General features: G+C 42.8%; 1 protein-coding gene across 11 annotated transcripts in view; it reads right to left on the bottom strand.

Annotated features, from left to right (window-relative positions):
- ANKRD6 (ankyrin repeat domain 6) overlaps positions 1-27,217 on the bottom strand; it is a 95,291-nt gene that overhangs the window by 17,353 nt on the left and 50,721 nt on the right. For 5 of the 11 annotated variants that reach the window (XM_031052693.2, XM_034060554.1, XM_034060556.1 and 2 more), the window contains exons 4-6: positions 18,584-18,840; positions 8,467-8,565; positions 480-578 (exon numbers count right to left, since the gene is read on the bottom strand). In XM_031052693.2, the coding sequence (XP_030908553.1) occupies positions 480-578; positions 8,467-8,565; positions 18,584-18,703 (318 nt within the window). In that variant the 5' untranslated portion in view covers positions 18,704-18,840. Of the gene's footprint in view, positions 1-479; positions 579-5,753; positions 6,048-6,655; positions 6,709-7,274; positions 7,398-8,466; positions 8,566-18,583; positions 18,841-21,669; positions 21,756-27,217 lie in introns of those variants that run through there. The other 6 variants (XM_031052690.2, XM_031052691.2, XM_031052694.2 and 3 more) reach the window with 5 other exon arrangements.

Genomic DNA, 27,217 nt, shown 5'->3' with positions numbered 1-27,217 from the left:
TGGAATTAGTTATATTTACTCCACAACTAAATTTACAGCCTGCTATTGTCTGTTTCTAGGATAGTCAAGGGAAACTGTGCAGTGTTCATGCAGGGCACAGTAGGGTTGTACATTAATTTATCCCTCAAGGAGCTGAGAACAGACTTTTAAACTAAAAATTACCACAGGATCATAGAACTGTTTGGGTTGGAAGGGACCTTAAAGCTCATCCAGTTCCAACTCCCCTGCCATGGGCAGGAACACCTTACACTAGACCAGGCTGCTCAAACCCCCATCAGCCTGTTATAAAAAAAAAAATAACTAAATCAGTAATTCATAGTGAAAAGATGGAACAGTGTTTTTCCAGTGTAAATGTTCCAGTTACTTTCAAAGCATCAGATACTTACTCAGGAGTATAAAATCTTAACTTTCTTTCTGAGACCTTAGTCTTACTGGATGGCAAAGATGCCATCCTACAGGGCTTTGCTTTCACCCGTTACCTTGTCTTGTCTGTCCAAAGCACACCCCTCTTGAATCAGAGTTGCTATAACATCAGTGTTCCCTACAACAGCAGCCCGGTGCAATGCTGTCTGATCACCCTGCAAAAGAAACACATTTGTGATCAGTACCATTCCTACCTCATTCTGACTCAATGCAAGTCCATGTAACACACACAGGGGCTGCCTCTTCAACACAGGTAGTGTCGCAACTCAAGCTGCCTTTGAAAACAGTCGTTGTAAACAACTGTCATTAAAGCTTCTAAGACTAATGAAGTTGTTGAAAGTATTAGAGAACTACAAACCGTTTAGAGAAGTTTGCAAGTCGTCACAATCCTAAAACCATGGTAGTATTAGAAGGCAGTTAATCTAACACATTTGGCACAATATGTCTAATAAACAGTATCTGTAGGGAACTAAAGGAAATTGTAGGCTGCCGTAATTCATCATAATGATTCTCCAGTACTTTCACTAACTGGATGAGGCTCTCCTGTTTTGGCTCTGATTGCTCCATTAGGCCTGCTTAGGATAAGGAGCATGAGATGAGAGCGGTCGCTCCAGCACCTCTGCTGAACTTACCAATTAAGGCTAAGAATTGAGGCAATTTTATGATGAAAACCACAACTGCAAGACCATCAACTTCAAGCAACTGAGCAATCTTGAGGTACAAACAACTTTCATTTCTCATTGACTGACATCTCACTGACATAACAGCAACAAGCAAGCTTCTTACATTGGTTTATTTCCTTTATGGCCAAGCTCCCCAAAGAAGTGATGCTGATGTGGTCATCTTGTCTGACTGCCCACCTATTGCCCCCATAACAACTGCTGAACTCATTTGCTGCACTATAGAGCCCAAGATTAATTTTCTACAAGACTTCCAGAACCTGAAGACTGGAGAGACACAAGCTACTGGCCCTACCTATATGGGTTATCCATATATTTTTATGCACACGTTGGTGAGACCATGATAAAAGAGAGGGAATAGGAGGATTTATGCAGCAGCATGTAAGACACCAACCGATGGAAAAATGAGCTGCGGTAGCTCCATTGCTGCCACAACAACCCGCCCTGGCTTTCCTTTGAAGATACTTTGAACCTGCAGTGCTGAAGCACAGCCTGAGTCCAGGCACAAAGACTTAGCTTCAAAGCTGCACACAGCCTTTTTTGGGGATGAATAAACAGAGCAGGAATTCAATCCTCTTCTGCTGATCTAGATAATGGTCACCAAAAACCCACAGAGGGCAGAGATATGCAGTGTATCCTGAGGAAGAAAAGCTTGCAGGAAACTAGCCCTAAATAGGTTCAAAAGTTCTCCGCTACAAATCTTTATCAGATGATGCCACATTATACTGAATACTAAACCTAGAGAAATTTCTGTATTTTCTGTCCTACAGGCTGCACATCTTAACTGGATAATTTGAATAATTTGTTCTCAAAGACAATTAACAGCTGACTTTAAAATTGTTCTTGGTGGGTTCTTTTGTGCTAATGACAGCAAACCAGTTATTAATCCATAAAGGAAAATTAGCATCACCAACCCCAACCTTTCAGTAACTTCCAAAATGCCAACCCCCTCCCCCCAGTAACCATTAAATTGGCTTATAATCATGAAGTTGATTTTAAAAAATTGTGTTGAAGGATTTTTGTTTAATTTTGCTATGTCCATGTCGTCTCTAGAGGTCAGACTCTTATTTTTGCTCTTGCCCCTGTTAAGACTGGAAATATGTTTTAAGAGATCTCGAACAAAGACAGTAATGGTCGCAGGAACTGGGACTTGCAGACAAACACAAAGTATTGGAAAACTCATAACACTGCAAGTTCTCTGAACCTGTGTATCTGTTCCACATTTAAAGCTAACCAACACGTGAGATGGTATAATTTGGACATTTTCCATAACAAGTGCAAGCGCCAGTTTCCAGTAACTGTTACTACACAGAAATCTGCTTGCTAACAAGCTGGGGAAGTACTCATAACCTTTTTTTGCTAATACATGGTACCTATGAAAGTAGCTACTGCAGCAATGAGTAATGTGGACAGTGCAAAGGTCATTTTAGCTGACTACCATGAAGTGGAAAGTAATCCATCAACCCATCCCTGCCAACTGGTATTGCTACACAAGCAAAACTCCAGAAAATATTATAATAAAAGACTAAAACAAGATGACATCTGCCACTGTGATGGATGGAGCTTGAACAGTGAATGGCTGGTTCCTACTTCTTTAGAGTCAGGAAAATTGATTGTGGAGAAGACTGAACTGGAGGCAGGAGTAGACTGTATTGGATTTAGTTTGTACTAGTCTTCTTGCTGGGTTAGTTTAAAGGCTAATAAGAAGAACCTCATCACAGTAATTACAGTGCGGTCAAAGGCCATTCAGCTTTTGGGGGTTTGTCAATACTACAGCTACTTCTAATGGCACCTCAGTTAAACTGAAAACAAGCATGTATTTGGAAAGCAGGAAGCACACCTCACTGCTCCTTTGGGGAGCCTTGCCCATGTGCTGGGGGACCATACACTGGGACTGCAGAGCAGCACAGCTACAGCCATGTCCATGACTTTGTCTCATACTATATTCTGGTCCCTAGAATGGAAGGTCAGGCAGGTGAAGGGAAACAAGTCCCACAGATGGCAAGCTTAGGGGCTTCCTGCCCAAGGTGTGGGCATTGGTGCTGACATCCTCCTCATGCAAGTACAGGGAAAGCCAAGCATCTAAGAGTAAGATCCAAGCAGCACCCTGACCAGCTAAATAAACACCTCATCCATGCAGTAAGGAGTGTCAAAGGATATCTCAAACCCTGCCTCACCTCCTGCAGGGCTCCTCCCAGTGAAGACATGGCAGTTATCAATGTCCTGGAGAAGGTCCCTACCACCCCCAGGCTCCTCAGCCAGCAGGGCAGGAGCTGGTCAACCATCCCCTTGGACCTCAGCACACACACGAACTGCTTAAGGTGCCGTGGAAGCTGAGCCACCAGACTGTGATGGCCTCTCTGTGTGGGTCACTAAGCACCCAGCCACAGACAGTGTAGTCCACCTATAAATAACCCTGCCTGCTCCACTGTGCTTCTAACCTGCCTTGCCTTGCCTTGCAGCAGAAAAGCAAACCCCAATCTTGCCTCTTATGGAGTCAGAGAAAACCGATGTCGCTTTTCACAGTGTGAATTTTCAGACAGTGCAATCACTGACTCGTTTCATTAATTGCTAAAATAACTGTCTCTGAAAGCACTCATTGGAGTTCTACCTTTAGCAAGGCATTAGGGGGCTGTTGCAAAGGCTCAGAGTATAATTACACCAATAAATGTGTATTAACTGCCCAGACTATTATGTTGGGCACAATTTATGATGCTATTTGTAGGTTATTTATTCCTTAGGAACAGAGAGCAGCTCAGTAGCAATGAAGGGAGATAACACCTCTGCTGTGTCACACAAATGTGACTTTGACAGAAACAACAGTCTGACTAAATGCAGGTGTGGGCCTGAAGCCAAAAAGACACTTAGGTGCTTAAGTAGAAGTAAGAAGTTTGGTAGAAGTAAGGCACTTAAGTCTACACTGGTGCATCTTGAATCTCCTTCCTAGCCCAGAAAGCAACTCAAACTCCAGTATTTTCCCTTCAGACCCCAGACATCTTGGCTCGCACAGGTCACTGCACCCAGAGGTCATGGTACTCACCCAGCTTGACTTGCCATGAAAGCACTGCTGTGTCAAAAGAACTCCACTTTTAAGAAACGTGTTGGTATTCACTGGGCTAGAGAGAGGAAGATGCTGGAAGACTGCGATAGGAGTCTCATTCCCTGCTGCATAGGATGCGGGACTGCACATCCTGATACCTCTACCTGCAATGGGTCTATTGCACAGCAAGGCCCAGCACCAGCAAGTGCATTTCCAAAGTGTGAAACCATGCTTTGTACAGAGAGCTTAAACACCAGCTTTCAAGGGAGGGTTAGAGGCTGGGGTTCATGAAGAAAGGCAGATACATGGATCCTCACCTTCTCCACAGATTATGGCATTACTCTTCACTGTAGCAGTTCTGTGTTGGTTAGGCTGGGGGCACTTGCTCAGTGTCCTGGTGTCTGCAATTACCTCCTCGAGTTTCTTCATTTACTGACTAAATTAAAGCAGTGGATACAAACACTGTGACCAGGCTCCTTGGAACTGGGTAGGCATCTATTTTACATCTGAAATTCACCCCAAGGGAAAGGAAATAACACAACTTACAAAGGGATTTCAGGGAACTATTACACTTTCTGCCAGCAATCCTGGGTATTGGAGTTTCTATTATAGACTCTGGCTGCCCAAATCTAATGAGATTTGGTTTACACGAGTTTGTAATACATATTACTTCTTCTTCTCTATGATTAAAAAAAAAATAACCCAAATTATAACCACCATATTTTGTTTTCCTGCACTCTCATATTCTGCAGAACATCCATCAATTGTTCAATCTCCTTTAAAGCCCCTCTCCAGGGTCACACTTTGCCTCCTCACTGTCATTCCATGCTTGCAGAAATCTCAGAAAAACCTGTCTTGCTATAGGAGAATTGCACCAAAATAACCAGCCAAAACTCATACCTTCAATCCCCAGTACAAAGTGCTGGATGGCACTTGCAAAGTCTTATACTATGAAATCAAACCACTAAATTACTGGTGGAAAGTTCAAAATACAGCCAAGCATTAAATCCTCTCAGGAGCATCCAAGCATACATGGACGTTTTGAAGCAGCTGACACAAAGGCAACTGAATCATGTGCTCTCATGTTACTCTCACAGTGTCACTGTGCTGCTCTCTTCCTCCTCTGCTGAAGAAAACCAGTCATCATGACACACAGTAAGAACTACTTCACTCTGAATGATAAATGATGATGCATGACCAGCAGAAGTGATCGAGGCATGAAAAAAACAATCACAAATGAAACAGATTACAGCTTGAATGGACTGAAACGGGAGTACAGGAATAAGCCACTTTGCATATTTATATTCAGCTAGAAATCATTATGAACCACAGGTTACTGTTCCATGTGAAATTCATTTTCTGCTTCTTAAACTGGAGCTTCCAGAAGGGAAGTTTCGGGGCCCCAGGTCTATATTTTAATTCAACTTGTTTTCTCAGAGAGCACATAGAGGGCAGGAGACCTGCTGCAGAACACCCAAGCACAAAGCCTGCCATGCAGTCATGCACCGCAGAAGAGCTCGGTCATGCAAGACCATCGGGCCAAGGTTTTGCAGCATGCAGCCATGAGAGACATCAAGCTCAAGGCAGGGTTGATGCACAAGGTTTCTAACCTCCTTCTCTCTTTCTGATCTTCTAGGTTCCTTCCTAGCCTTTCTCTTCTGGTTTTTCTTATCTTTTTCATCCTTGATTTCCTTCACCGGCACAACTTTCTCCTTCACTATTTCTGAGGTGTGTGCTGTGTGGATGCTCATTGACCATTCAGAGATAGCATTGGGATCCCAGTAAGACTTTTCAGTATTGGCAGGGAGAAGGAAGGAGTTAGCTCCCGGGGTGGCGTACTCTACAGAGCTGGACTCCACCGGCTGAAATTCATAATAATCCCACTCCAGGCCACTGGAGGTCATTCTTCAACTAATTCTTAGGGCTCTTACCGTGGGTTAAAGAATATATCTGTAGAACATGAAGTGAGTGTTTTAATCTCCCCACAACAGGTAGCAACTTCCAACAAGTTTCTGCTTATCATGTGGCAGATTAAAAGTTAGTCTTGCATTCATTCATTAGCTAAAAAGAGTCAACTCCAAAACAAAATGTGCTTACATTTCTCTTGTTATTTAGAAAAATAAAATCTAAATCACCACTTTAGAAACTGGAGATGTTATCACAACAATGCCACAGACAAAAATCAACTAAGTAATGTACCTTTCAATTAAATATGATACTCCCCACTCTTATGAGTGATTTAATCTTTGAACCTAAATCTGTATTCCTGAAAAACAGCCATTAAACATATAGATGTTAATCAACATTGAAACTAAGATGCCCTCACTGCCAAACAAGCACACAGTAAAGGGGACCAAAGGCATCATCAACAGATGTCAACTAAAATAGAATACAAATATATTCTGTGAGGCATAAATAAAGAGTAAAAATTAATTTTATGAGTTGAAACAAAAAATATAGAACCTTTTTGAAGACCTATGTAAAAGGAAAGCAGAAATATTTTAGTTAATACCTCTCACAAGCAAAAATCTTCAAGTTTTAGCCTTCCTCCTCTTCTAAGACAAATCCACATGCACTGAGACTCTGCAACTCCTGAGCCTCTCCCCAACCCCAACCAAATTACTAGTACCATATACAGAGCTAAAATCTAAATACATCTTAAAGAAACAGCACCTGTGAATCAAGCATGCATCTATTCTGTTCAGATTAGTCACCACATTTAGAAGCAGTATGCAGTTGCTATGAACAAAGCCCCTGCAAAGCTTGCAAGGCAAGTGAAACAGGGCTTCTACAAGCTATGTACTACTCCAGTGCAAGACTCTGCTAAACCGAAGCGATGCTATACACTGATTTACAGTTTCTCCATTATGGCTATCACATTTTCATATAAAAAGCCTAGATTTTATTACTAGAGGATTACAAAAAACCCAGACTTACTCAAAAAACAGTTTTCACAGAAATCCAATTTGACCAAATTGGTGGAAGCTCTTCCATTCCTACAGCAGCAGCTTGCTTTTCTCTGACAGTACTTGTAAACTACCTGCAATTTCTCTTAAATACCTGATGAATCATTTTTGCAGGGAGAAGTCAAAAAACATACTCAGGATACATCTGAATAAACTGATACTCACATTACACTTGCAAATCTGCTCCATTTCACAGACGGGCATAGGGAAAGAATAAAGAGCACAGGAAGCAAAGTTTCTTCCTAGAAAAACAAGATTCCCAGTAGCAAGCTGGCTGCACCCGTAATCCAGTCCTAAGCTTGTCAGAAAGACTGCTCACATCTCACAGGGAAGCAGCTACTCAGGCAGAGAAGAAAACCAGTCTTCCAATTTCTACAGACATTTAAGACTCTCTAGATGCAAATAAATGCTGAAGGGGATTTTCAAAAGGCACCTAGACATTTCCAGTGTATTTTTAGTAGCCATACAAGTGCCTCTACAAAACACCTTTGGACCTCTACGTCCTTTGAAGGATCTTCACCTTACTTATTACAGGGGGAACAAAAGCAACCCTTCCTCAAACTTGTTCCAGCGTACTATCAGAAGTTAGCAATGAGTCTGAAGAAGTCATGGTTTCATGGTTATTCAACTGATGTTGTGCATTTCAGCCTACACCTTTGTTCATCACAGTGAGGTAACTAAAAACACGTTACTAGTCACTCCAATGTGCCTTTAAACCTTGTCCAAGATCAAAACTATTCTTGCAGAAAACTTGAGAAATTCCAATAACTTACATATTTTACCAAATGAAGACAAACTACCATTTGCTAAATTCAAAGCTGTTTTCATTGTGCTGATGCTTCACCACACAACAGCCTCACAGATCTGACCATCCCCACATTGAGTACAGCTGCCAACAGGATGATTTCCCTGTGCCACTGCACAGTGCTCCAGGCAACTGCTCAATACTCTATTTGCTGCAGTATGTGTCTACACAAAAGCACCTTCCACTTCAAGCAAACATCACAACAGATCGTGTCTCCGGCCTGATATCCTCCAGTGGGTTCCCACAGTGTACAGTGAGCTCTTATTTCACTCCTACACCAAGTGGCAGATAATGACTTTCACTGCTATTTACACCTGCCTGGCACAACCAGAGCTCTCATAAAGCTCAGCAGCTTGAGCAAGAGGACCAAGCTATTCACTGAAAACCAAGCCATTTTACATTGTCTCCCATGCAGTTTTACATCTCCATATCAGAAAATAGAGAAACAGATTTTGTTTTCATTTCATCTTACTTCAAAGAAGTGACAGTCTACTGTTACTTGCAAATTACCTTTTCCCCCTCCACCCAAGCAAGAAGGTTGTATTTACTTACATCATCCTGAATATCCAGGTCACAACCTGCCTTCAACAAAACCCGGACAACATGGAGATGACCCTTGTGGGCAGCCAGATGCAGCGGGGTCCGGCCATGCTATAAATGTGATGAAAACAGTAATAACTTAAGATCAATTTTTATGCATGGTAGTTAAAACAGAATTTTTATCTGCTTTTCCTCATTCATAGCTTGCTCTCTGAAACCTGCAATAGCAGCAACTGACATGAATTACTGTACCAAAGGCTTCCTCTTAGTTTTGTGTATGCCGAAAACTCCTCTCCCTTTTCCAACATTTCAGTTTAGCCCAGTGATAACCAATAAAAGGGATATTACATTGACATAAGGATACTCCCTTACAGCTTTGTATTTGGCTTTGTTATCCATGCCTGAAGAGAATTCATAGCCCATTGTTTCTTCTCCTCTGGAGTGCAGAACTGTCAACCACTTTCAGCTTCACTCAGTAGGACCAAGTTGCAGCAGCAGTGAGCTAATTAAAATATTGCAATGGGTACCATCTTTGCAATAGAAATAAGAATTGATGAACTGTTGTGTATGACGGATGCTCTCCTTAGAAGAAATGGAAGACCTGTGGTCACTTCCTGTTATTTCAAGTGTACGACAGCCAACATCCTTTTGCCAAGGATCTATCAGGTTGTTTTAGACAAATCTTATTTTTCAACATTGCCAAGGTCTAATCCACATGAAAGTAAGAGTATAAAATAGTCATGTGAAATTCAATCTATAGTGTAATTAAGGACCTTTCCCTAATAAACAGAAGGACAGAAAAGCTTTAATTAGTGAGATGGATACATGTTGTATGGCTTTAGGAGGAAAAACAAAGATTGAAACTTGACAGTAAAATCCATTTTAAGAAAAAGAACACAACAACAAACCAACATCCTCCCAGCAAATGGGTTAAAAAAAAATCTAAGTGAAATGACAAGAGGAAAACAACAGTTACTCAATAACTGAGCACCACTTGATCATCCTTTGACAGATTTTAAAATGAAATATTTCAGGAAGAGGGGAATATGCTGCTTCTCCTAAAAGAGGCATGAGAATTGAGACTTGGAGAGGGAAGAGATTGTAAGAGGCAGTCTGGACAACAGAGAAGAGCTACAACAAACCATTCCCTAAACATGTAACCCAAGGGAGAATTGAGAATTAAGTCCTGCTCTAGAAGTGTGTGTGCGCATGTATCTATATATATAAAATCTCAAACATCAACATGAAAAGCAAGTGAAACACTTAAGAACTGTTAAACAGCAACACTCAAAAACTGTTAATTGCAAATTTTGCTTCATTACAATTGAGAAAACAGGATTTCAGCCACTGCTGAAAGCAGAGCATCTTCAGAAAGAATTCCATTCTTTCCACTAGGAGTTTTATGAGGTAAGAAGGAGTTATGTATAATAGCTGAGGGTGAAGAATAACATATCTATTTCTTCATTACTGTTGCTGTTTTCTGTTTTTCTACCCTATGATTTACCCTGCAAAGGAAGATATTCAGCCCTAACATATCACCTACAGAAGGAGAAAACACTGGTAGAGCTCACTGACTACTAGTGGCCTCAAGTAAGTAGAAGGCAACCATCACTCTCTGAGGTTTTAAGCAGCTTCTCCAGCAGGAAAGCCTCTTCAGGTAAATAAAAAACCAAACTCTAGGCAGGTTTGTTTTCACACAGCAAATCCCAAACCTGCATAACTGGAAAAAGCCACAGGAATTCAGCCTCTTCAGAGCAAAAGGGAAAACCAGTGCCGAAATCCACAGAATGGCTGAGGACAAAATGTCCATGTCATTACTGAGCAGTTGTGCAATGATTTGAAAACATTAAACATTGATTAATTCTCCTACACTAACATTGATTAATTGTCCTGCATTATTGATCTGAGGGGCCAGATCTAAGGGATAAGCACTCTTGACACACAGGTCTCAAAACCCCAGTGTTGGCTCCTGTTAGCAGCAGAAGCTCATTCCCATATGGGAAACTTCCACTCCTGCCCTACTGAAGGCTTGGGAAGGGCTCGCTTTTGGCTATCACCACTGCACCTGGGTGCCATCCAGCCTGCTACCTGGGGGCTTCTTGCCTGACCTGGTCACAGATCCCTAAATGTCTCCCCCTCTGGTGAAGGGCACTGAGCTGCACCGAGCATGCCTCCTTCTCCATGAGCGTGGAGGAGAGCCAGGCCTATGTCACTGTTCTGGGTAACTCAATAGCAAGAAGTCTCCAGGTAACATGGGGGAAAAAGGAAAAAAAGAAAAAGGGCAAAAAAAAAGGCAAGTCCAACTGACAAATCATTCAGAGCTATGAACAATATGTTTGGATCATGAGTATGTGCTCCAGCACGTTCATGGTTATGGGTTCTGACTTTCTACACTAGTTAATAGCAATAAGTAAATCACCTAATCCAGGCCTCTCACTTTCTGGCAGGTTACCAATATATCATGAAAACAAATAACTGCCATCTGTGCACAGAGGAGAAAAAAATTCCAAAGAAACCCAACTTGAAGCCAGCTCCTGTTCTTTAAAAGGAAAAGAGTGTCAACTACATTAATGTATCCCAGCAGGGAAGCTTTCTGATAAGATAATCATCTCTAAACACTCAAAAACTGCTGACATGCAGCCAGAGGTACTGTGCTAAAAGTAAACTATGAGAGCAGAGTATATCTCAGTATGAGGGACCGGTTTTCCTCACCCAATACACCTTCCTAGGCAATCACCACACAGAGTGATCGCCTAGGAAGCACAAGAAAGGAAGACCTGGATCACACAACATTCACATGCCTGTTCAGTGCCTTAAGGCACATTAAAATAAAGTCACCCCAGCGAACAGGCTTACCTGAAGGATGCCCCAAGGAGCACCAGGCTCTCCTGTCACTAGGAGCAACCCATCCCTCATCCTCAACAGGCTGCCTCCCCATGCTCATGGCCAGCCACAGGAGATGGGTGACAGAGGAGGAGAAGGCACCTGCTAGAGAGCTGCGAGCAAGGGCTAGCTACTTGGCTGTTCCTGTCACTCAGCAGAGATTCACCTTAACTGTGTATGTCCCCTATCATCATCCCCACATGTTCAGTAACTTTAGCCACATTCCCCAAACCCAGGGTTTTGTTAAAAAAAGAATAATTGAAAAAAAAAACAAATCCAGTGTTACTGAAACAGAAAAATAAATGATTTATTTTTTTATTCCAGAGTGTTTGTTTGGAGATTCTCTATCCAAAAACAGATTCAGAGGCATCCAACCTATTGAAGACACTTAGAGAGAGACCTTCGGAGACCAGAGCTATTGCATACCTGAAATCCTTGAGCTCTTTCCACTACAAAGGGACTATGAATGAAAACTGTAACTGTAATGAGGATAGGAGTGGGAAGGAATATCAATTCCAGCACATTATACTGATTAGAGGCTCGGGCTTTTGGAAAAGCACCAATCATCCCAAGATTAATCATAACCCTGCAAGAACTGACACTGCCAGATTTTCTTTTTCTTCCCAGTAACATCAAAATGAGAGCAGAGATGGGCGATATGGCTGGACAGTGTTCCAGTACAGGCAATGCAAACACTGGAAAACACTCCCACCCACCTCCCCACATAAACATATACATATGCACACAGGTATTTAAGTACGTATGCATGTATACACTAATCCAAACTGTGAGGGAGAGACGAAGTGATCTGGATGCCCCTCATGCTGTGATGAGAAACCTGGAGCACAGCAAGTTTTGGAGATAAATGTTCAATGGATTGAGGCTACAGCAGGAAGCCCCAGCAGCAACAGCCAGAGCTGCTTGTGCCTTCATGTCTAGAAGTCAAACCAACAGACCACAAAGTTTTACTCTCACAATAATGCATCCTACCCAAAATATTTATGGGCAAGAGAGATGATGGCAGACACACAAATTTCACTGTCCATGTCTCTTCCTTTAAAACATTTCACACCCACCACTGGAGCATCAAAGAGTGGATTTATCTGAATACACAAGTGGGTCCCAGCAGGAAAAAAAACATACAGAATCATAGAATGGTTTGGGTTGGAAAGGACTTTAAAGCTCATCCAGTTCCAATGCTCTGCCACAGGCAGAGACACCTTCCCCTACACCAGGTTGCTCAAAGCTCCATCCAGCCTGGCCTTGAACACTGCCAGGGATGGGGCAGCCACAGCTTCTCTGGGCAACCTGTGCCAGTGCCTCAGCACCCTCATAGTGAATAATTGTTTTCCTAATAATTAATCTAAATCTCCCCTCTCTCAGTTTAAAACCATTCCCTCTTGTTCTGTCCCTACCTGCCTTTGCAAAAACTCCTTACAGCTTTATTGTAGGCCCCCTTTAGGTACCGGATGCTGCTGTAAGGTCTCCCTGAACGAGAACATACAAATGTCTCCTGGATGCTTATTGCAAGGAGACCCTAAACCTAGGGACTACTTAATATGCAGATTACTGACTTAAAAGCTTGTGAACATTTCCAAATATCAACGGTAACAGCTTGGGGGTTAATACAGAAATACAAATGGGAGACTGCTGCAACCTGGGATTAATGACTCAATAAAGCAGTCATTCATATAAAAAATATGCAATTTGGACTTCTATTCAAATGTATAGAAATGCTTCAGTGGGCAACAAATCATACAAATGCTCCTGTGTCACAGGCTTATTGACAAAATAAATGGGACTACGTTGCACTAAAGCTGCAACTTCAACACCCCTGACATACTGCTATAGCTATGGAGTATCAGGTTGCAGCCAAGCACAGTAAACAGCCACAATGAACTTCATCACTAAAATGGAAGGGTAGGGCTTATGTTTGTATTTAATCTGTAGTCTAACTTCCAGGCACTGACAGGCAGCTGTTGATACACACCATTTAAAAGCAGAATTTTCTTAGAGCAGCTGCCAATGTATGCACTCTGCAACCAAATCAATGCAGGGGGTCTCAGCACCATAAGCCACATGATCCTTCATTGTGTTTATTTGTAGATACCTTTACGCAAGTACATTCAGTTTTCTGTCTCACCCTGCTCTTGTGCTACACAAGGACTACTACTTACTCATCCATTCTGCACATACACAAAAACATGCCTATCCACCTTTTATTAGAATGCTTAAAAACAAAACCCAAGTCTTGTCACACTGATGACTTAAGACTGTTCTCTATGAATAACCTGCTAATTCAGGTCAGCGGAAAGTTTCTCATTGACCTCAGAAGGCATTCAGCAAGTCCCTAAATGTTCGCTGCCTCCTCTTTCAGTTATTTTTATTGTTTAAAACAGACAGAAGTAGTTTTTCAAACTGAAGGAGCACAAAAAATGTGAAAGCATCAAAACATACATTGTGTTTGTTTCCATCTTAAAAAGGGGAAAAAAAGCATTTGTTTTAAAGAATTTAACATGCTCTGAAGTTGAAATCCTGATGGCAAGAGTACAAGTAGCTCAGCATTACAAAAGTGTCACCATATAGTAGGCTTGTAAATACTAATTCAAACATTAAATCGAACAAACAGAACTACTGAATCAAAACAGAGGCACCACCTTTTGCATTTCTATGGGTTTCTGCCAAATAATCATCCCTTCTCCACAGACTTCAGTTTTATAGCTATGATCTTAATGCTGTGCTCTGCAGAAAAGCTATATTCTGCTTCCCTTTGACAAAATATTCATAAACCCCATGGTGCTGTACAAGTTACATTTAAACTGCCTGTACTACCTTTATGTCTTTCTCTGGCAATATTTTTCACATTTAATAGAGAAGCGGGACACTCCTCTGTGCGTGCTTACTAATACACACCTTTTTCTGGCCTTATTAATCTTGCTATTGAACATTCCACCCTGTGCTGCAACACCCCAGTGAAATCCAACACCCAGGAACATTTCTGTCTTGGCAAACTGTAGTGCAGAGATGGAGACCTGGAAATTTTGTCTCTGATCACTGAGCAACCTGACATTAATGGCTGCCATTACCACAAAGTGCCTTATTTCATACAGTCGATGCCTGGAAGGTCAAATCCCACTTCTCTCCATGCTCCAAGCAACATTCTGGGGGCAAGCTCAAGAGAAGAGCTGATCTGATCTGAGATGTCACTACCACCGCTCCTGGGCCACTCCGAGCTGTCCACAGCCCTCTCCCTAACCTATCCCAACTCACAAAATCAAACAAAGAATAACCCTGGAAAACACGTCCTCGGAAGTCAACAAGGCAGAGCAGCTCAGCAAAAGGCCCAGTGCTTTCATGTCAAAGATGCAGCTGTCAGTAACTTTGCTGAAAGAAAGCTCTACTATAAAAGGCCTAAAAGAAGAGACCAGGTTTCTTGCTTGGAAGAAAAGAATTACATCAGGCTCAGTTCTTAATTTTCCAGCTTTTGCAGCATATTCACCAAAATACTTCATAGAGGCACCTGCTTGTTGGTCAGGCAAATTGTATCATCAATTGTTTGGGGTATTTTTTTTCATTTATCATAAACAAATGCTATAAATTTCACACTTGTGAAGAACACCAGACAAAAAGGCACAAAAATGGAAATAACCCATTAGCACTTTGAGCCATGAAGCCTCTGCCAAGCGCTAGGGCCATCTCTTCCTTGGCCACAATCCCACATGGTTGGCAACAGAGATCCCAGCAGCAGGACAAATGCTTGATGTGTGTACATTGCAGTGCCACCAGCCCTCTCCCCCTCTGGACTCTCTGATGTCAGACTATCAGCAGCAATGTGACCTAGTGGCCATCAGCTCTTCTCTACGTATTTTAAAAGGCCCCGCATCTGGAATGAACCCAGTATCCCTTACTGGAGTCAGGGAGAAGCGCACTTCCATATCGACTTCACCTGCACAGTTGCTAGTGATGCTGCCAAAGCAAACCAAATGCATCCCCAAGGAAACACTGAAGTAAGCACCTGCATACACAGATTCTCCACTGAACTTTGTTTCTTTCATATTCTTCTTCTTAAAGGAATCATCTACTTAGAGGTGACAAGAATTAAATGCCATTTTGCAGCTGAATTGCTGTTTACTGAAGCAGCAATTAACCATATCATATGACCTTCCATACATAAAATAAAAATAGAACTGGATGAACTTGTCAGCTCTCCAGTATTTAACAGTACTTTGTTACAGAAAATATCCTTCACTTTGTTTCAGCTATGCTCAACCCTGTTTGAATAAAGGACTCTCTAGCACTTAACTCTAGACGCTGGTCACTTCAAGCTGTGGCTCTGCATGGTGTTTTTCACAAGAACTGGTTTGAGCTTCCAGATGTGTATCAGAAAAATATTTAAAGCATAAAACGATGTGGGAACTTCCTTCTCCTTTCAAAGAGCTTTGTCTCTGCGTGTCTCCTTCCAGTAAAACTGACAGAATTCAGCAGGAACATTGGCTGACAAGTACAAAAGCCTTTTGAAGCAAATCCCTAGAATTTAAAATCAATCTGACAGAACAAACAGAAAACTCTGAATAAAAGCGTAAGACATACAGGTAAAAGACAACTAAGGCATGCACATGAACAGATTTATTTTTATGCATCATTTGCAATAAGCTTTATCTTGGGGAGAGGGCTGTGGGTTTCAATTTATCTGAAAGCTTAGTCAACAGTTCTCCACTCTAGCAAGCCTGCCATCTAACTTCCGTTCTAAAATTAACAATCCCTATCCAGAAAGTAGTTCTTATTTTTCACCTGTTCTGCTTATCAAAAGACTGCACAAGAACCTGGCTCTCTGATGGCTAAAAAATCCCTTTACATTTCCAGTTTAAAAGTGAGGCTAATTTATACAGGCTTGCTCCTGTGACAACCTTGTTGTGACTTTGAATGTCTCTTTCCCCTTCCAGCTTTTATGTGTCACCAGATTAGCAAATCAAGCTCATACAGGGTATGTTTATACAGCCTTTCATAGGCAAATATGCACATGCTCTCCTATGCAGCTAGCTGGCTGGGTGAGAGCCAGATGCAAACTGGATGCTGTGTAGACCTGCATAGGACATTACCAAGCCTGAACTGATAGGCTCTGATGAGGGCAGCAGCTTTGTCTTACACCTCTTGGCTCACATTAACCTCACCTCTATCTGACTCAAAGCATGGAAATGAGTGCATGCTTCCAAAATACCCCAAGCACACAAGACTGAGTTGCTCCTTTGAGAGCCTCTCCACAGTCTTGCTGATCTCTGCTGCCTTCTCTTTCGAGCATGGCCTATCACCAAGCTACCAAGCACCTCATCTGTGCTGTCTGACAATGTGCCAGGATGCATCCAGAATGACAAGAGGGACAGATTTTGTCAACCCCTCCCTGGGTTCCATGGGGATGATCTGCAATCTCTAGGAAATAGCTACAGTCTTGTAGTACCAGGTCAGCTATGGTGGTGGCCTCAGAGCTAACCAGCAAGTTCAGCTTCCCAACAGAAACACCAACACTTTGCACCTGGGTGCAGTTTTGCAGCAAAATGAGCTTTGCTTTGATTTTGCACGCAAGGGTTGAACAATAAAGCAAGCGCAAGAAGCAGGAAGCCACCTATACCATACAGGAAAGAAAAACTGGCCAACTCTAGTGAATTTGTATTTTATTAAATTAACCTGATTTTGTGTTTGAAACTCAGAGCTACACAATTTGCTTCTTACTGTAATTAACAGAAGGCATTGATTATTGCATAATAAACAACCTTAACAATGAGGAAGTTTTAATTTTGCATTGGAATTGTGGATCATGGCAACTAATTTCATGAAATAGTTAAATCAGTGGCATGATTATTCTGTCAACCATGACAAAGGATGGACATTTTATATTCAAACAATGTGGAAGCTAGATCTGAAATTACATTAGTGCACAAATTTATGCAAAGCATAGCATCCTTTCAATCATTTTGGGTAGGTCCCTTAGCAGTTTAAAAGCTCATGATCTTAAAAAGAACCCAAGCAAACAAAAAACAGCCACAAATCCCCAAGCTACCATTCAGACATCTGTAAGTCAGTATTTCCTGATCTATTTTTGACTACTTTTAATACCTGTTCACCAGCTACAGAACTTCTTGGACAACAGAGCCAAACAGGCAGCTTTATGGGACCACTCATGTTTATTACATCTGTGCTTTGTATCTACCAACAACAGGCCACTTAGTCAAACAAAACCTACAAACACCATTTGTCCTTGGATCACTCCAACTTCCAAAACAAATACTATCTAGAACTCAAATACTGCAAAGGGATTGAAAAACAACTGTCACTGACAGATAAAAAGAGGAAAAGACAAATTACTTATCAAATGTACTCACATTTGCTTTCTATCTGTAAATATTAGCTCCCATATATATATAGTGTTCAAAACCAATGGAAATACAAATAAAGCTAGATATGATGGAAAACAATAGTTCATCAAAACAGGATGTCCCAAACGTTATGTTACAGCTCTAAAAATCCAACTTGCTTAATTCTTTTGAGGCTTTTTGCTTATCAAACCTTCTATGCAATAGCTAATTCTACCTCCTCTTTTATATGCTAGTATTATTTATAACATGTTGAGAGTCAGAAACAGATCAACATCTTTGAACTACCTTAATGTCTAAGCAGAAATCCTTCGATGCTGACCTCATCTCAAAGGTACAGGGAACAAAGTTTGGAACCCCCAAGTCTGGAACTGACTGGGGACTCCACAGCACAAATCAATGAAGACATCAGGTGTAAGAGAGGCTGCTGTACCAAAAGACTTCAGTGGCAGGAAATGCTTTCTGCATGCCATTCCACTGTGTGACAGGTGGCCCCCCCCACCCCTCACCTGGAAAGATGGCCCCTCTGAACAACCTTCCCTCAACAGTGATGAATAGCTCCACTCATCAGTTCACACAGTGCTCAAAAGTCAATGCACGCTTTGAAAAACATCGCATTAGAAACATGGCTCCATTGACACACCACGTTTCCAAGGACACAGCATTCACTACAGCTGCATCTGCTGGGAAATGTGTAAATACGAGACATGTACTATGCTGTAAATTCACATGAGCTATTAGGTATAAACTTTAAGGAAATCTAAGCACTAACCCCAGTCACATTCAGACTGGTAAAGCTACAAAGGCATTTTCACAGACAATGGTCTAGGAGTTATGTTAGTTCCCAGGGATTTCGCAAAGCGTTTTTCTCTAGTTACCTTGGTAACGGCTACCTTGGCACCCCTGTTGATAAGCTGCACCACATTCTCCACTTGGCCTTTGTGGGCAGCTACAAGCAGGCGTTCTGAAAGCACGGCAACCACATCTTGCTGGCTCATGAATTAGGAGAGACAGGTTTTCACAATTCCTCGGTCCAAAAACAAAGGCTTGGGATCGGTTCAGGCAGCATGCAGACAGGCGAGGAAGGACCCCAGTTCCCTGGACACTGACGTTACTGCTATGCCATCCTCTGGACCTGTGGATCAGAAAACAACACTGCTGTCAGCAAGGTTTCAGAGACAGAAGCACTGCAGCAGCTCCTCCCTGGGTGTTTGCCTTGGCATCGCTTTGGAAGGGGGTCACAAAAAAGCCTTAAAGCCACCTGAAGACACTGTATTTCTGTTGCAATGCAGAGAGATACAGGCAGTACCACATAACGCACCCTCAATCCCCTAGTTTGGGACAAAAATCTTTAACTTCCTGAGAGCTTTTGGCCTAACCTGTATCTGTGTGTCCCCCTTTCATTCCGTCCTTCCCACTGGGTTTCCCAGACTTTAAGTAGCCAAGGACAGGTTAACTACATCCACTGCTAACAGTAGCTCAGCCTGTGTTGGCCAAAGGAACAAGAATATGTTATAGTTACTGGCTGCTGATAGAAATACACAAGCCTCTGCAGTGGAAGGACTGAGTGCAGTCAGCATTAAAGGCAGCTGACTGCTCCCTCATGAGTATAAAATGCTTCACAGCCTCTCCCAAGGACACCTCTGGGAGGGATCATGACCTGCAACTGGGAAACACTAATTTTTGCTGTCAGTGAGAAATTATGTTCCCCCTGCAGTGCTGACATCACACCCCACTGACCCCAGCAACAATCCAGATGTAGCACTCATCACACAAACTTGTGTGTTCTTCCTGGGCTCCACTGACCTGTTCAGTGAGCCACCAGAGCTGAAAAAGGATTTCTGACATAATTCCAGAAAATGGATCACTTTAAGCTGTAGGACCCAGAACCTGCCCACTCTAGGAGGGTTTCAGCTTTACCTCTGCTTTTCACACATAGGTATTTAACTGCTTCAGTATAGGAAAAACACCTTCAAGATAGCTAGTATGTATCTAGATGATTTATCTTTCTCTCTCGTGAAATATCACTGCACTGCTCCTTATCAGCTACCAGTATTACAGGTATTGCACAGTCTAAGCAATAGCTACAGGGACTAGATTATCATGGAGACTGATACTAGAATACAATGCCTCTCACCCTTACATTATCCTTTCGAATCCATCTCAAAAGAGCAGTAACTAAAAGCTATTACTGCTTAATGTCATTGCTCCCCCCCCCCAATTGATTTGTTTGTCTCAGTTTAGCTGGTATTTCAAAACCCTCCTCATCATAATCCCACCACTCAAAGTACTGACATTTTTGCTAACAGCTTCAGCAGGGAGATCAGCAGCAGAACAGCAGAAAGATTAAATTTCCACCCTCATACCAAGACGCCACTCCCAGCAACAAGGAGAAAATGCATGGATGGCTTTGGCACGTGAACTCCCTGTCTAAAAATACTGGGGGCGAGACCTTTTAATGAACATCATTCCAGTGTTACTGGACTGTGTCCACCAGTACCCTTTCTGCGACAAAAAGATGCTGCAGTCCTGTTTAATTAAATAGTTAATAGGGTATTGTGATCTCCTGTGTCACCAAAGTGGTATCCAAAGTCCCTGGACGCTACAGGACCACTGATGCACACTAAGCATTTTTGGTCATGTATATTAAAACCTTTCTGGTTAATTTGTAGTAGTAGATGATATTAGGAGATTTTAATCTGCACTTCAGTGGTAATTTGTATTAATGAATCTTGAAACACTTTCTGAGCAGTAATTCTTGTAACACTCTTTGAGGTAAATAATATGCTCAAGAATATTACATGCATTTTAGAAAAAGGCCCTTGAAAGCATCGGAAAGTTACTGATTTCTCCAAGGTTAATAGAAAAGTTATGTCAAAGCCAGAAAGTAACTGCAGATAATTGACTTTTAATTTCTATATATATTGAGTAATACTATTTCCAGGTAAAATACTCAGGTTAGCTTTCCCTCACCTTCCTCTTGCTTTCTAAGTGTAAATATGCTTGGCATAACATGGAAATAACCACACATGTATTCAGGGAAACACAACAAACTTTCTGGGCCTCAGAGGCACTGCAACAAGAGACAACAGAGAAGTGGTGCCACTGGACTGGTCTCACACCCACACTGTGACAGACACAGTCGGGACACCCTGGTAACATGGAAAAGATGGAAGACAGAAGAAAAACCCCTTGTATCTTTCACCAGCACTGTACACATCATACCCTGCTGCTCTGGCACCCTAATGTGCACAGTATAGTACAAACCAAGAAGTATAGGTGGCCTACACTTAGTAATTTGGCCTGTGAAAAGCAACCCAAGTTTCAACATTGCCTCCCTAAGTATTTGATTCCTGGCAACTTTTGCTACTAAAGCAAGCTGACTCTTCCTGAGCCCAGCTGCCCTGCTTCCAACACATCCCAGAGCAGCACCTCTGTAATCCAGGAGCACTTCCCACTCCTTCCCTCCTAGCCAGCACACAGTGCAGGGCAAGCCTTACAACAGGGATCTTTCTCTGTGAGCTTTTCAGGGAAAGGAGTGATTTGTTTCTGTGCCAGCCTTGGCTGTGCAGCAGTGGTTGCCAGATGAACCATACCATCACTTCTCTGTCCCCACCTAAGCTGGCTGCCTATGCTTTGGATGGAGTCATGCACAATACAGTGACAGCTCTGCATCTTAGAACATTTGTGATCAAACCCTGCTTGGTTTTCTTACCCCTGAAATTAAAAATAAAGAAACAAAATGGTAACATCATTGTGACTGAGACGTTTCTATATCCACTGCAAAAATCTCCATGGAGATATTTTCCTGACATGCTGACATTTCTGAGCAATTTCACATAAGCTATAGATGTTCATTACATCTTAGCCACACCGCTAGAAACATAACTTAATACATGAACTGACTCACAACAGTGCAAAGTTCACTGCTGCTGGGGGGAAAATCTGGTTAACAGGTACGTACCTGTACAAGGCAATGCTGGAAATTGTACTCCCTAGTTTGAATTTTTCTTCCTCTTTCTCACTGTGTTCCCATCACTGCAGTACACTTTCCCCCAGAGATCAAGAGCTTCCTCAGCTTGCCATGTCCATGTGCCATGTGATAGCACTGCTATTATCATGTGGTTTGCCTTCTTGACTCTTATGCTACTTGGACCACTTATAAAGGCATAGCAAGGAGTTGATTCAGCTATTGATCTTTTACAGATGTCTCTCCCACATTGACCAAGTCTCCAGCAGTCGTCAGTCCCCTTTACTGTAGGGCAATCACATCACAAGCCTGGCTCCTGCTCTGGGCTGTTTCACAGATGGACACTGGCACAACAGGTCACATTCCCCACACCAGCTGCTTTACATCACCTTAGTTGAGATTATCTGCAACTCAGGAAAGTGCATCCAACTAGGATAGAAAGCCCAGACAACTCTAAGACCAATTTTCCTTTTCTTCTGAACTTGTAGGTAGGTGACCAGTGGGAGAGGGAGGAGAAAGACCCCTCTCATTCCCCTCCCATGGAACCTTCTTCCCCAGCCTGGTGGCTGAACAAGCAATGGCATCACTCCCTGCCAGCTTTAACTCTCTACATACTGCACACACACAAACCATCTCTACTTGATCATGTCCCTACTTGCAGCAGAAGGAGGAGGGTACCAGATGCCCAAGGACTATAATTAAAAGCTCAACCACCCTTTTTACACCCAGATGGTGCAAAATCAGCCAGACACCACAATTACAGGTGCTGCATCACATCTCTGCTGTTGGAACCTGCTGTCCAGGATTAAATCCCTTATTATCATCACCCAAATCTGGGAACTCAGGGGAAACACAGAGATCAGGAATATTCAAAACTTCTGCTTCAAACTAACAAAACAAGGATTTTGTTTTAACACATTTTTAAATAAGCCACCCTGTATTTCTTTAAAATCAGATTATTTACCTTGGGCAGGCTGGGAAAGCAACACCTACTTCCTGATCCTCTCCAGGGAAGCCAGTCAGGTGTGAAGCCCAGCAGTTCAGTTGTTCCACCAAAGAGCAATCCCTTCTGAGAATAACCTGCTCACCCCATCGGCAGAGCTTGGAAACGGACAGGGTGATCATGGATTAACACTCCTGACCCGCAGCAGTGAGGCACCATCACCAGGCACTGACATCCAGCCACATCCCCATGGATGCTGCCCGCAGCTCAATGAGTCACTCTGCTCTACAGATGCTCTAGGAGATGTTTGGCCGGGATGGCACAGCAAGGCACGGGCGGGCAGCCAGCTGCTTGGTGGCAGGGTCTCAAAGCTCACAGCTCTGGCCTCTCTCCTGTGCATTTGGCAGAGTGGAAAAAAACACCTCATACTCCTTCCACTTCCCCAGCTCTTTCCCCTCCAAACCACTCGCAGGCTGCTTCAGCATCTGTACTGCCAAAAAAGTACAGGAAAGATGATTTCTAAAAACCAGAGGGAAGCTCAGGACTATCAAAGGTGTCATTATGAAAACCACACCAGTAGCAGCTATATCTGGAAAACAGCAAAGCCCCACCAAGTCAAGAATAATGTGCTTTTGGATAATACTTGTCTTTACAACATCAATACTATTTTTAGAGTTAGATTTTATACCAATAAATGTTTTGAACCGGACACCTACATAAAAGTCTGGTAGCTTATATGCTGCTCTCTTCATTTTTTCCTATTGTTTTCATTGAATATTTTATCACACAGTAAATGTGATAAAATTTACACACACAGTAAAATGACTCAGTTTGCATATGGACAGTTGTATGATTCATCACTGAGTATCGGCACGGCCTGGTGGCACATCAGTGAAAGCACTTCCTAGGCTTTTAGGTTTTTTCCCACTTGCTGCTATTAATTACTCCAACAATGACTATTTAGCAGCCTCCCAGGGAGCATCTGAATGACAGCTGCTCATCATGCTTCCCACCACAAGCAGAATGGACTGGTTGATGGCACTGCTCCACTGCAGCTGGTGGCCTTTTTACCACCAAGATCAACCTTCAATGCTGCACCTGTCAAGCAGGACACTTTTGGAGGGAGGCACAGACACATGGAGACCAACAATGAACATCGGAGGCAGTTTCAAGCCACAGTTAAACATCACTAGTATCTTTGCACAAAGACAACTGTTTTTCTTCCCCTCCTACTTCTTCCCCCTTTTCTCCTACTTTTACTTCCTCTCTTCGCTACACAGCCCTGACCCCACTCATCCAGTATGCAGGTTACAAACTTGCAACTTCCCATATAACACAATTTGGGGGGGGTTTATTCGGCTTACCTCATTGACATTTCACAACTTTATTCCTCTCCCTGCCCTCTCTTCCAATACCTGCCTGTACACATGTCAAAACCATTCAGGACAAGGGAAATCAATTCTCAGCAAGCCCTCAGTCAGTTGAGCACTATTTACATGACAAAACAGTATCTATTGTTTGACAGGGACACTGTCTGTGTGCAAATACACATGCATGACATATCTGGCTCCCATTTGCATAAAACCAGTTAGGAAGTCTTTCCAGCTCACTGCTGTTTAACAGCAGATGTGCGGAAGCCCAACCTTGGGAATGAAGCAGGCAGGCGGCTGTGCTCGTGGGAGAGCAGGGGTCCATCTTATGCTCCTACACAATGGGAGAACTGTCCCTCACCAGCATCTTCTGTGCAGCAGCCACCCATGAATCAATTAAAACGCCACACAGATCCCACTGAAGCTGACTGCAGCACTTCACCAGGAGCAGAAGGTGCCAAAATCCTTCCCATAACAAACTCCCTTTGCTCCTCTGCTGCTCTTTTCTCCTTTCTTACTCCCAAGGTATGTCGTTTGCTGCCAGGAAAGGCCTCCCAACCTCCCTACTCCACCAGCATGGTGGTTTTAGAGACACGGCTTTTCAAATTACCTATAGCACAGCCAGTATCTGCCATTCAGTTTGGGGACCTCGCTGCCCCCACGGTGGTGTGGTGGTATGGAGGTAGTGTGGTGGTATAGAGGTGGTGTGGTGGTATGGAGGTGGTGTGGTGGTATGGAGGTCTCCTCCTCCTCACTTTTGATCTGAACACTCCTCCCTGCCAGCATAAGCAATCCCACAGTCTCCCACAAAATGAGCTATTTTAACAGAATGATCCCCAATATTTTTCTAATATACTAACAAACATAATGAAGCATGGAAGACCGCTGCCCCATGCATGGGCATTCCCATTCCCTTCCCTTCTTTCATCTCCTTTGTTGCTTTCTATTCTAGATAAAACACACTGTAGGTTTTTTCCCCCTTTTCCCTCTATATAACTTTTTCCAGCTGTCTTGCTTGTTCATCCTCTTCTGCATTTCTTTTGAGGCCTGGTACTCAAAACCCCAAAGATTATTTGCAGAGGACTCCTGATGTGAGCAGGACTCTTGATGCGAGCAACCCTAAAGGCGACCTGGCTGCAAGGGGAAAAATACTGAACAGAAGAAGATGTCTGCTGAAATACTGACAGAGAAAATGCTTGCTGGCCTGTGAGCCTGGGAACTGCCAGCCTTGGTGCCAGCAGCATCCTTTAGAAGCACAGCCACTGTCTTTGAAGTGCAGCTGGGTACTTAGAAGCCAGAGGCACCCTGAGACAGCATCAATAAGCACAAAACCAAGGGACTGTAAGAGCAACTTATTGTCTGAAAAGGTGAAAAATACTCTGAAAAAAGGCTGGCTCTTCATGTAATGTCATCCTGCCTATCAGCCTATACAGTGCCCCTGATTTTAATGTTCCTGTTATCAGGCAGTAAAATGAACACTGATTATCTTCAGAGTTTGGCTCCTTCATGTACAAGACCCATCAAGGGAACTACATACATGTCATGGTTTGAGCATGTTTTGAGGGTGTTTTTTGTTCAAGGTTTTTTCCAGCCAGGTGGAGGAGGGGAGTCCGGGAGGAAGGAGAGACAGGACACCTGACCCAGGCTAGTCAATGAGGTATTCCATACCATAGCACGTGATGCCCAGGATGCATACTGGGAAAGAGAAAGCTGGAGGGGGGAGCTCTGGAGAAAAATGGAGGAGGGAGCACATGGTGCTCGGCCAGGCAGGGTGGAGTGAGTTATGGGTCGGTGGCTGGTGGGGTGTTGTATTCTTTTCACTTGCTGTTTGCTGTATCATTATTATTTGTAGTAGTAAATGGCAGTAGGGGTTTTGTGTTATGCCTTAGCAATTAAACCGTTCTTATCTCAATCCGTGGGGGCTACATTCTTTGGATTCTCCTTCCTAACTCTCTGGGAGTAGGGGGACTTGGTTTAAACCACGACAATACAGAATAAATGGCAAAGGATATGCAAGTACTACTTGCTTCATAAATCTATTTGTGAGTTGTGAAAAATAATCAGTCACTAAGGCCTCAATATATTTTCCTCAAAGAGGATCATAAATAAACTCAGAAGTTTTCTGCAGATGTCTGGGTTTCTTATCTAGTTGCTGCACCTGAAGGAGCTGGAGAGGCTGATGTTACTGCTCCAAATGTTTGGGCACTCTCTTGAATAGGCCCAGAAAACTGGATAATTATCAGTATCTTTTAAAAATACCACAATTACCACACTGCAAACCACCTTTTGAATCTCAAGGTTTATCTAGTGGCAGAATTTCAGCATTACACAGATTAATATCTTCATTACCGAGAGGAAACACATCTTAATACAACAGCTTAACTGCACAATTAATTCTACATGTAAAAAGCTGATGCCAGTGAGTGCTGTGCCATTCTTGTTGCCGTGAATACAATAGATCTAAAGTATGTGCTCTGCTTCACTGATAATTAGTGTAAGTAGGGCCATTACAAATTTATGAATCAGGTGCCCTGACTCCTTATATGACCTATCAAAGGCAGTTTAAACTGACTTCACCATCTGACCCAACATCATAACACGGAAGTGTCACCATGGTAATATTTCCTAAGTATCCAGCCACATTTTTGTTTTTCTGGGAGCCTGCTATTAAGCAGATGTTTAGTAACCCTTGGCCAGGAGCCCTATACAACCTTATGAGCATTCCCAAGAAGGTTGTGAAGGACATTTGTGAGGGACAAACAGCCAGTGTATCTAACACACAGAATCACAGACTGGCTGAGGTTGCCAGGGATCTCTGGAGATCATCTGGTCCAACACCCCTGCTCCAGATGGCTTTTGAATGACTCCAAGGATGGAGATTCCACAACTGCCCTAGGCAACCTGTGCTCAGTTACCCTTATAGTGAAAAGGTGCTTCCTGACATTCAGAGGGAGCCTCCTGTGTTTCAGTTTGTGCTCATGGCCTCTGGTCCTGTTACGGGCACCACTGAAAAGAGCCTGGATACAACCTCTTTGCATCCTCTCCTTTAAGTATTCCTGTACATTGATGAAATCCCCTTTTCTTGTCTCTATTCACTCTTCTCTTATGCAGGCTGAACAGCCCCAGCTCTCTGTCTTTGCTCGTAACAGAGATGGTCCAGTCCCTTCGCGACCCTTTGGTGGAAAAATTATGAAGCAATAGTCACCTGAAGCCATTGGAATGAATGTAT

The sequence above is a fragment of the Melopsittacus undulatus genome, chromosome 3 (assembly GCF_012275295.1).
Source record: "Melopsittacus undulatus isolate bMelUnd1 chromosome 3, bMelUnd1.mat.Z, whole genome shotgun sequence".
Taxonomy (NCBI): Eukaryota; Metazoa; Chordata; class Aves; order Psittaciformes; family Psittaculidae; genus Melopsittacus; species Melopsittacus undulatus.
Note: the sequence above shows the minus strand (reverse complement) of the source record. Positions and strands in the feature narration are given on the sequence as shown.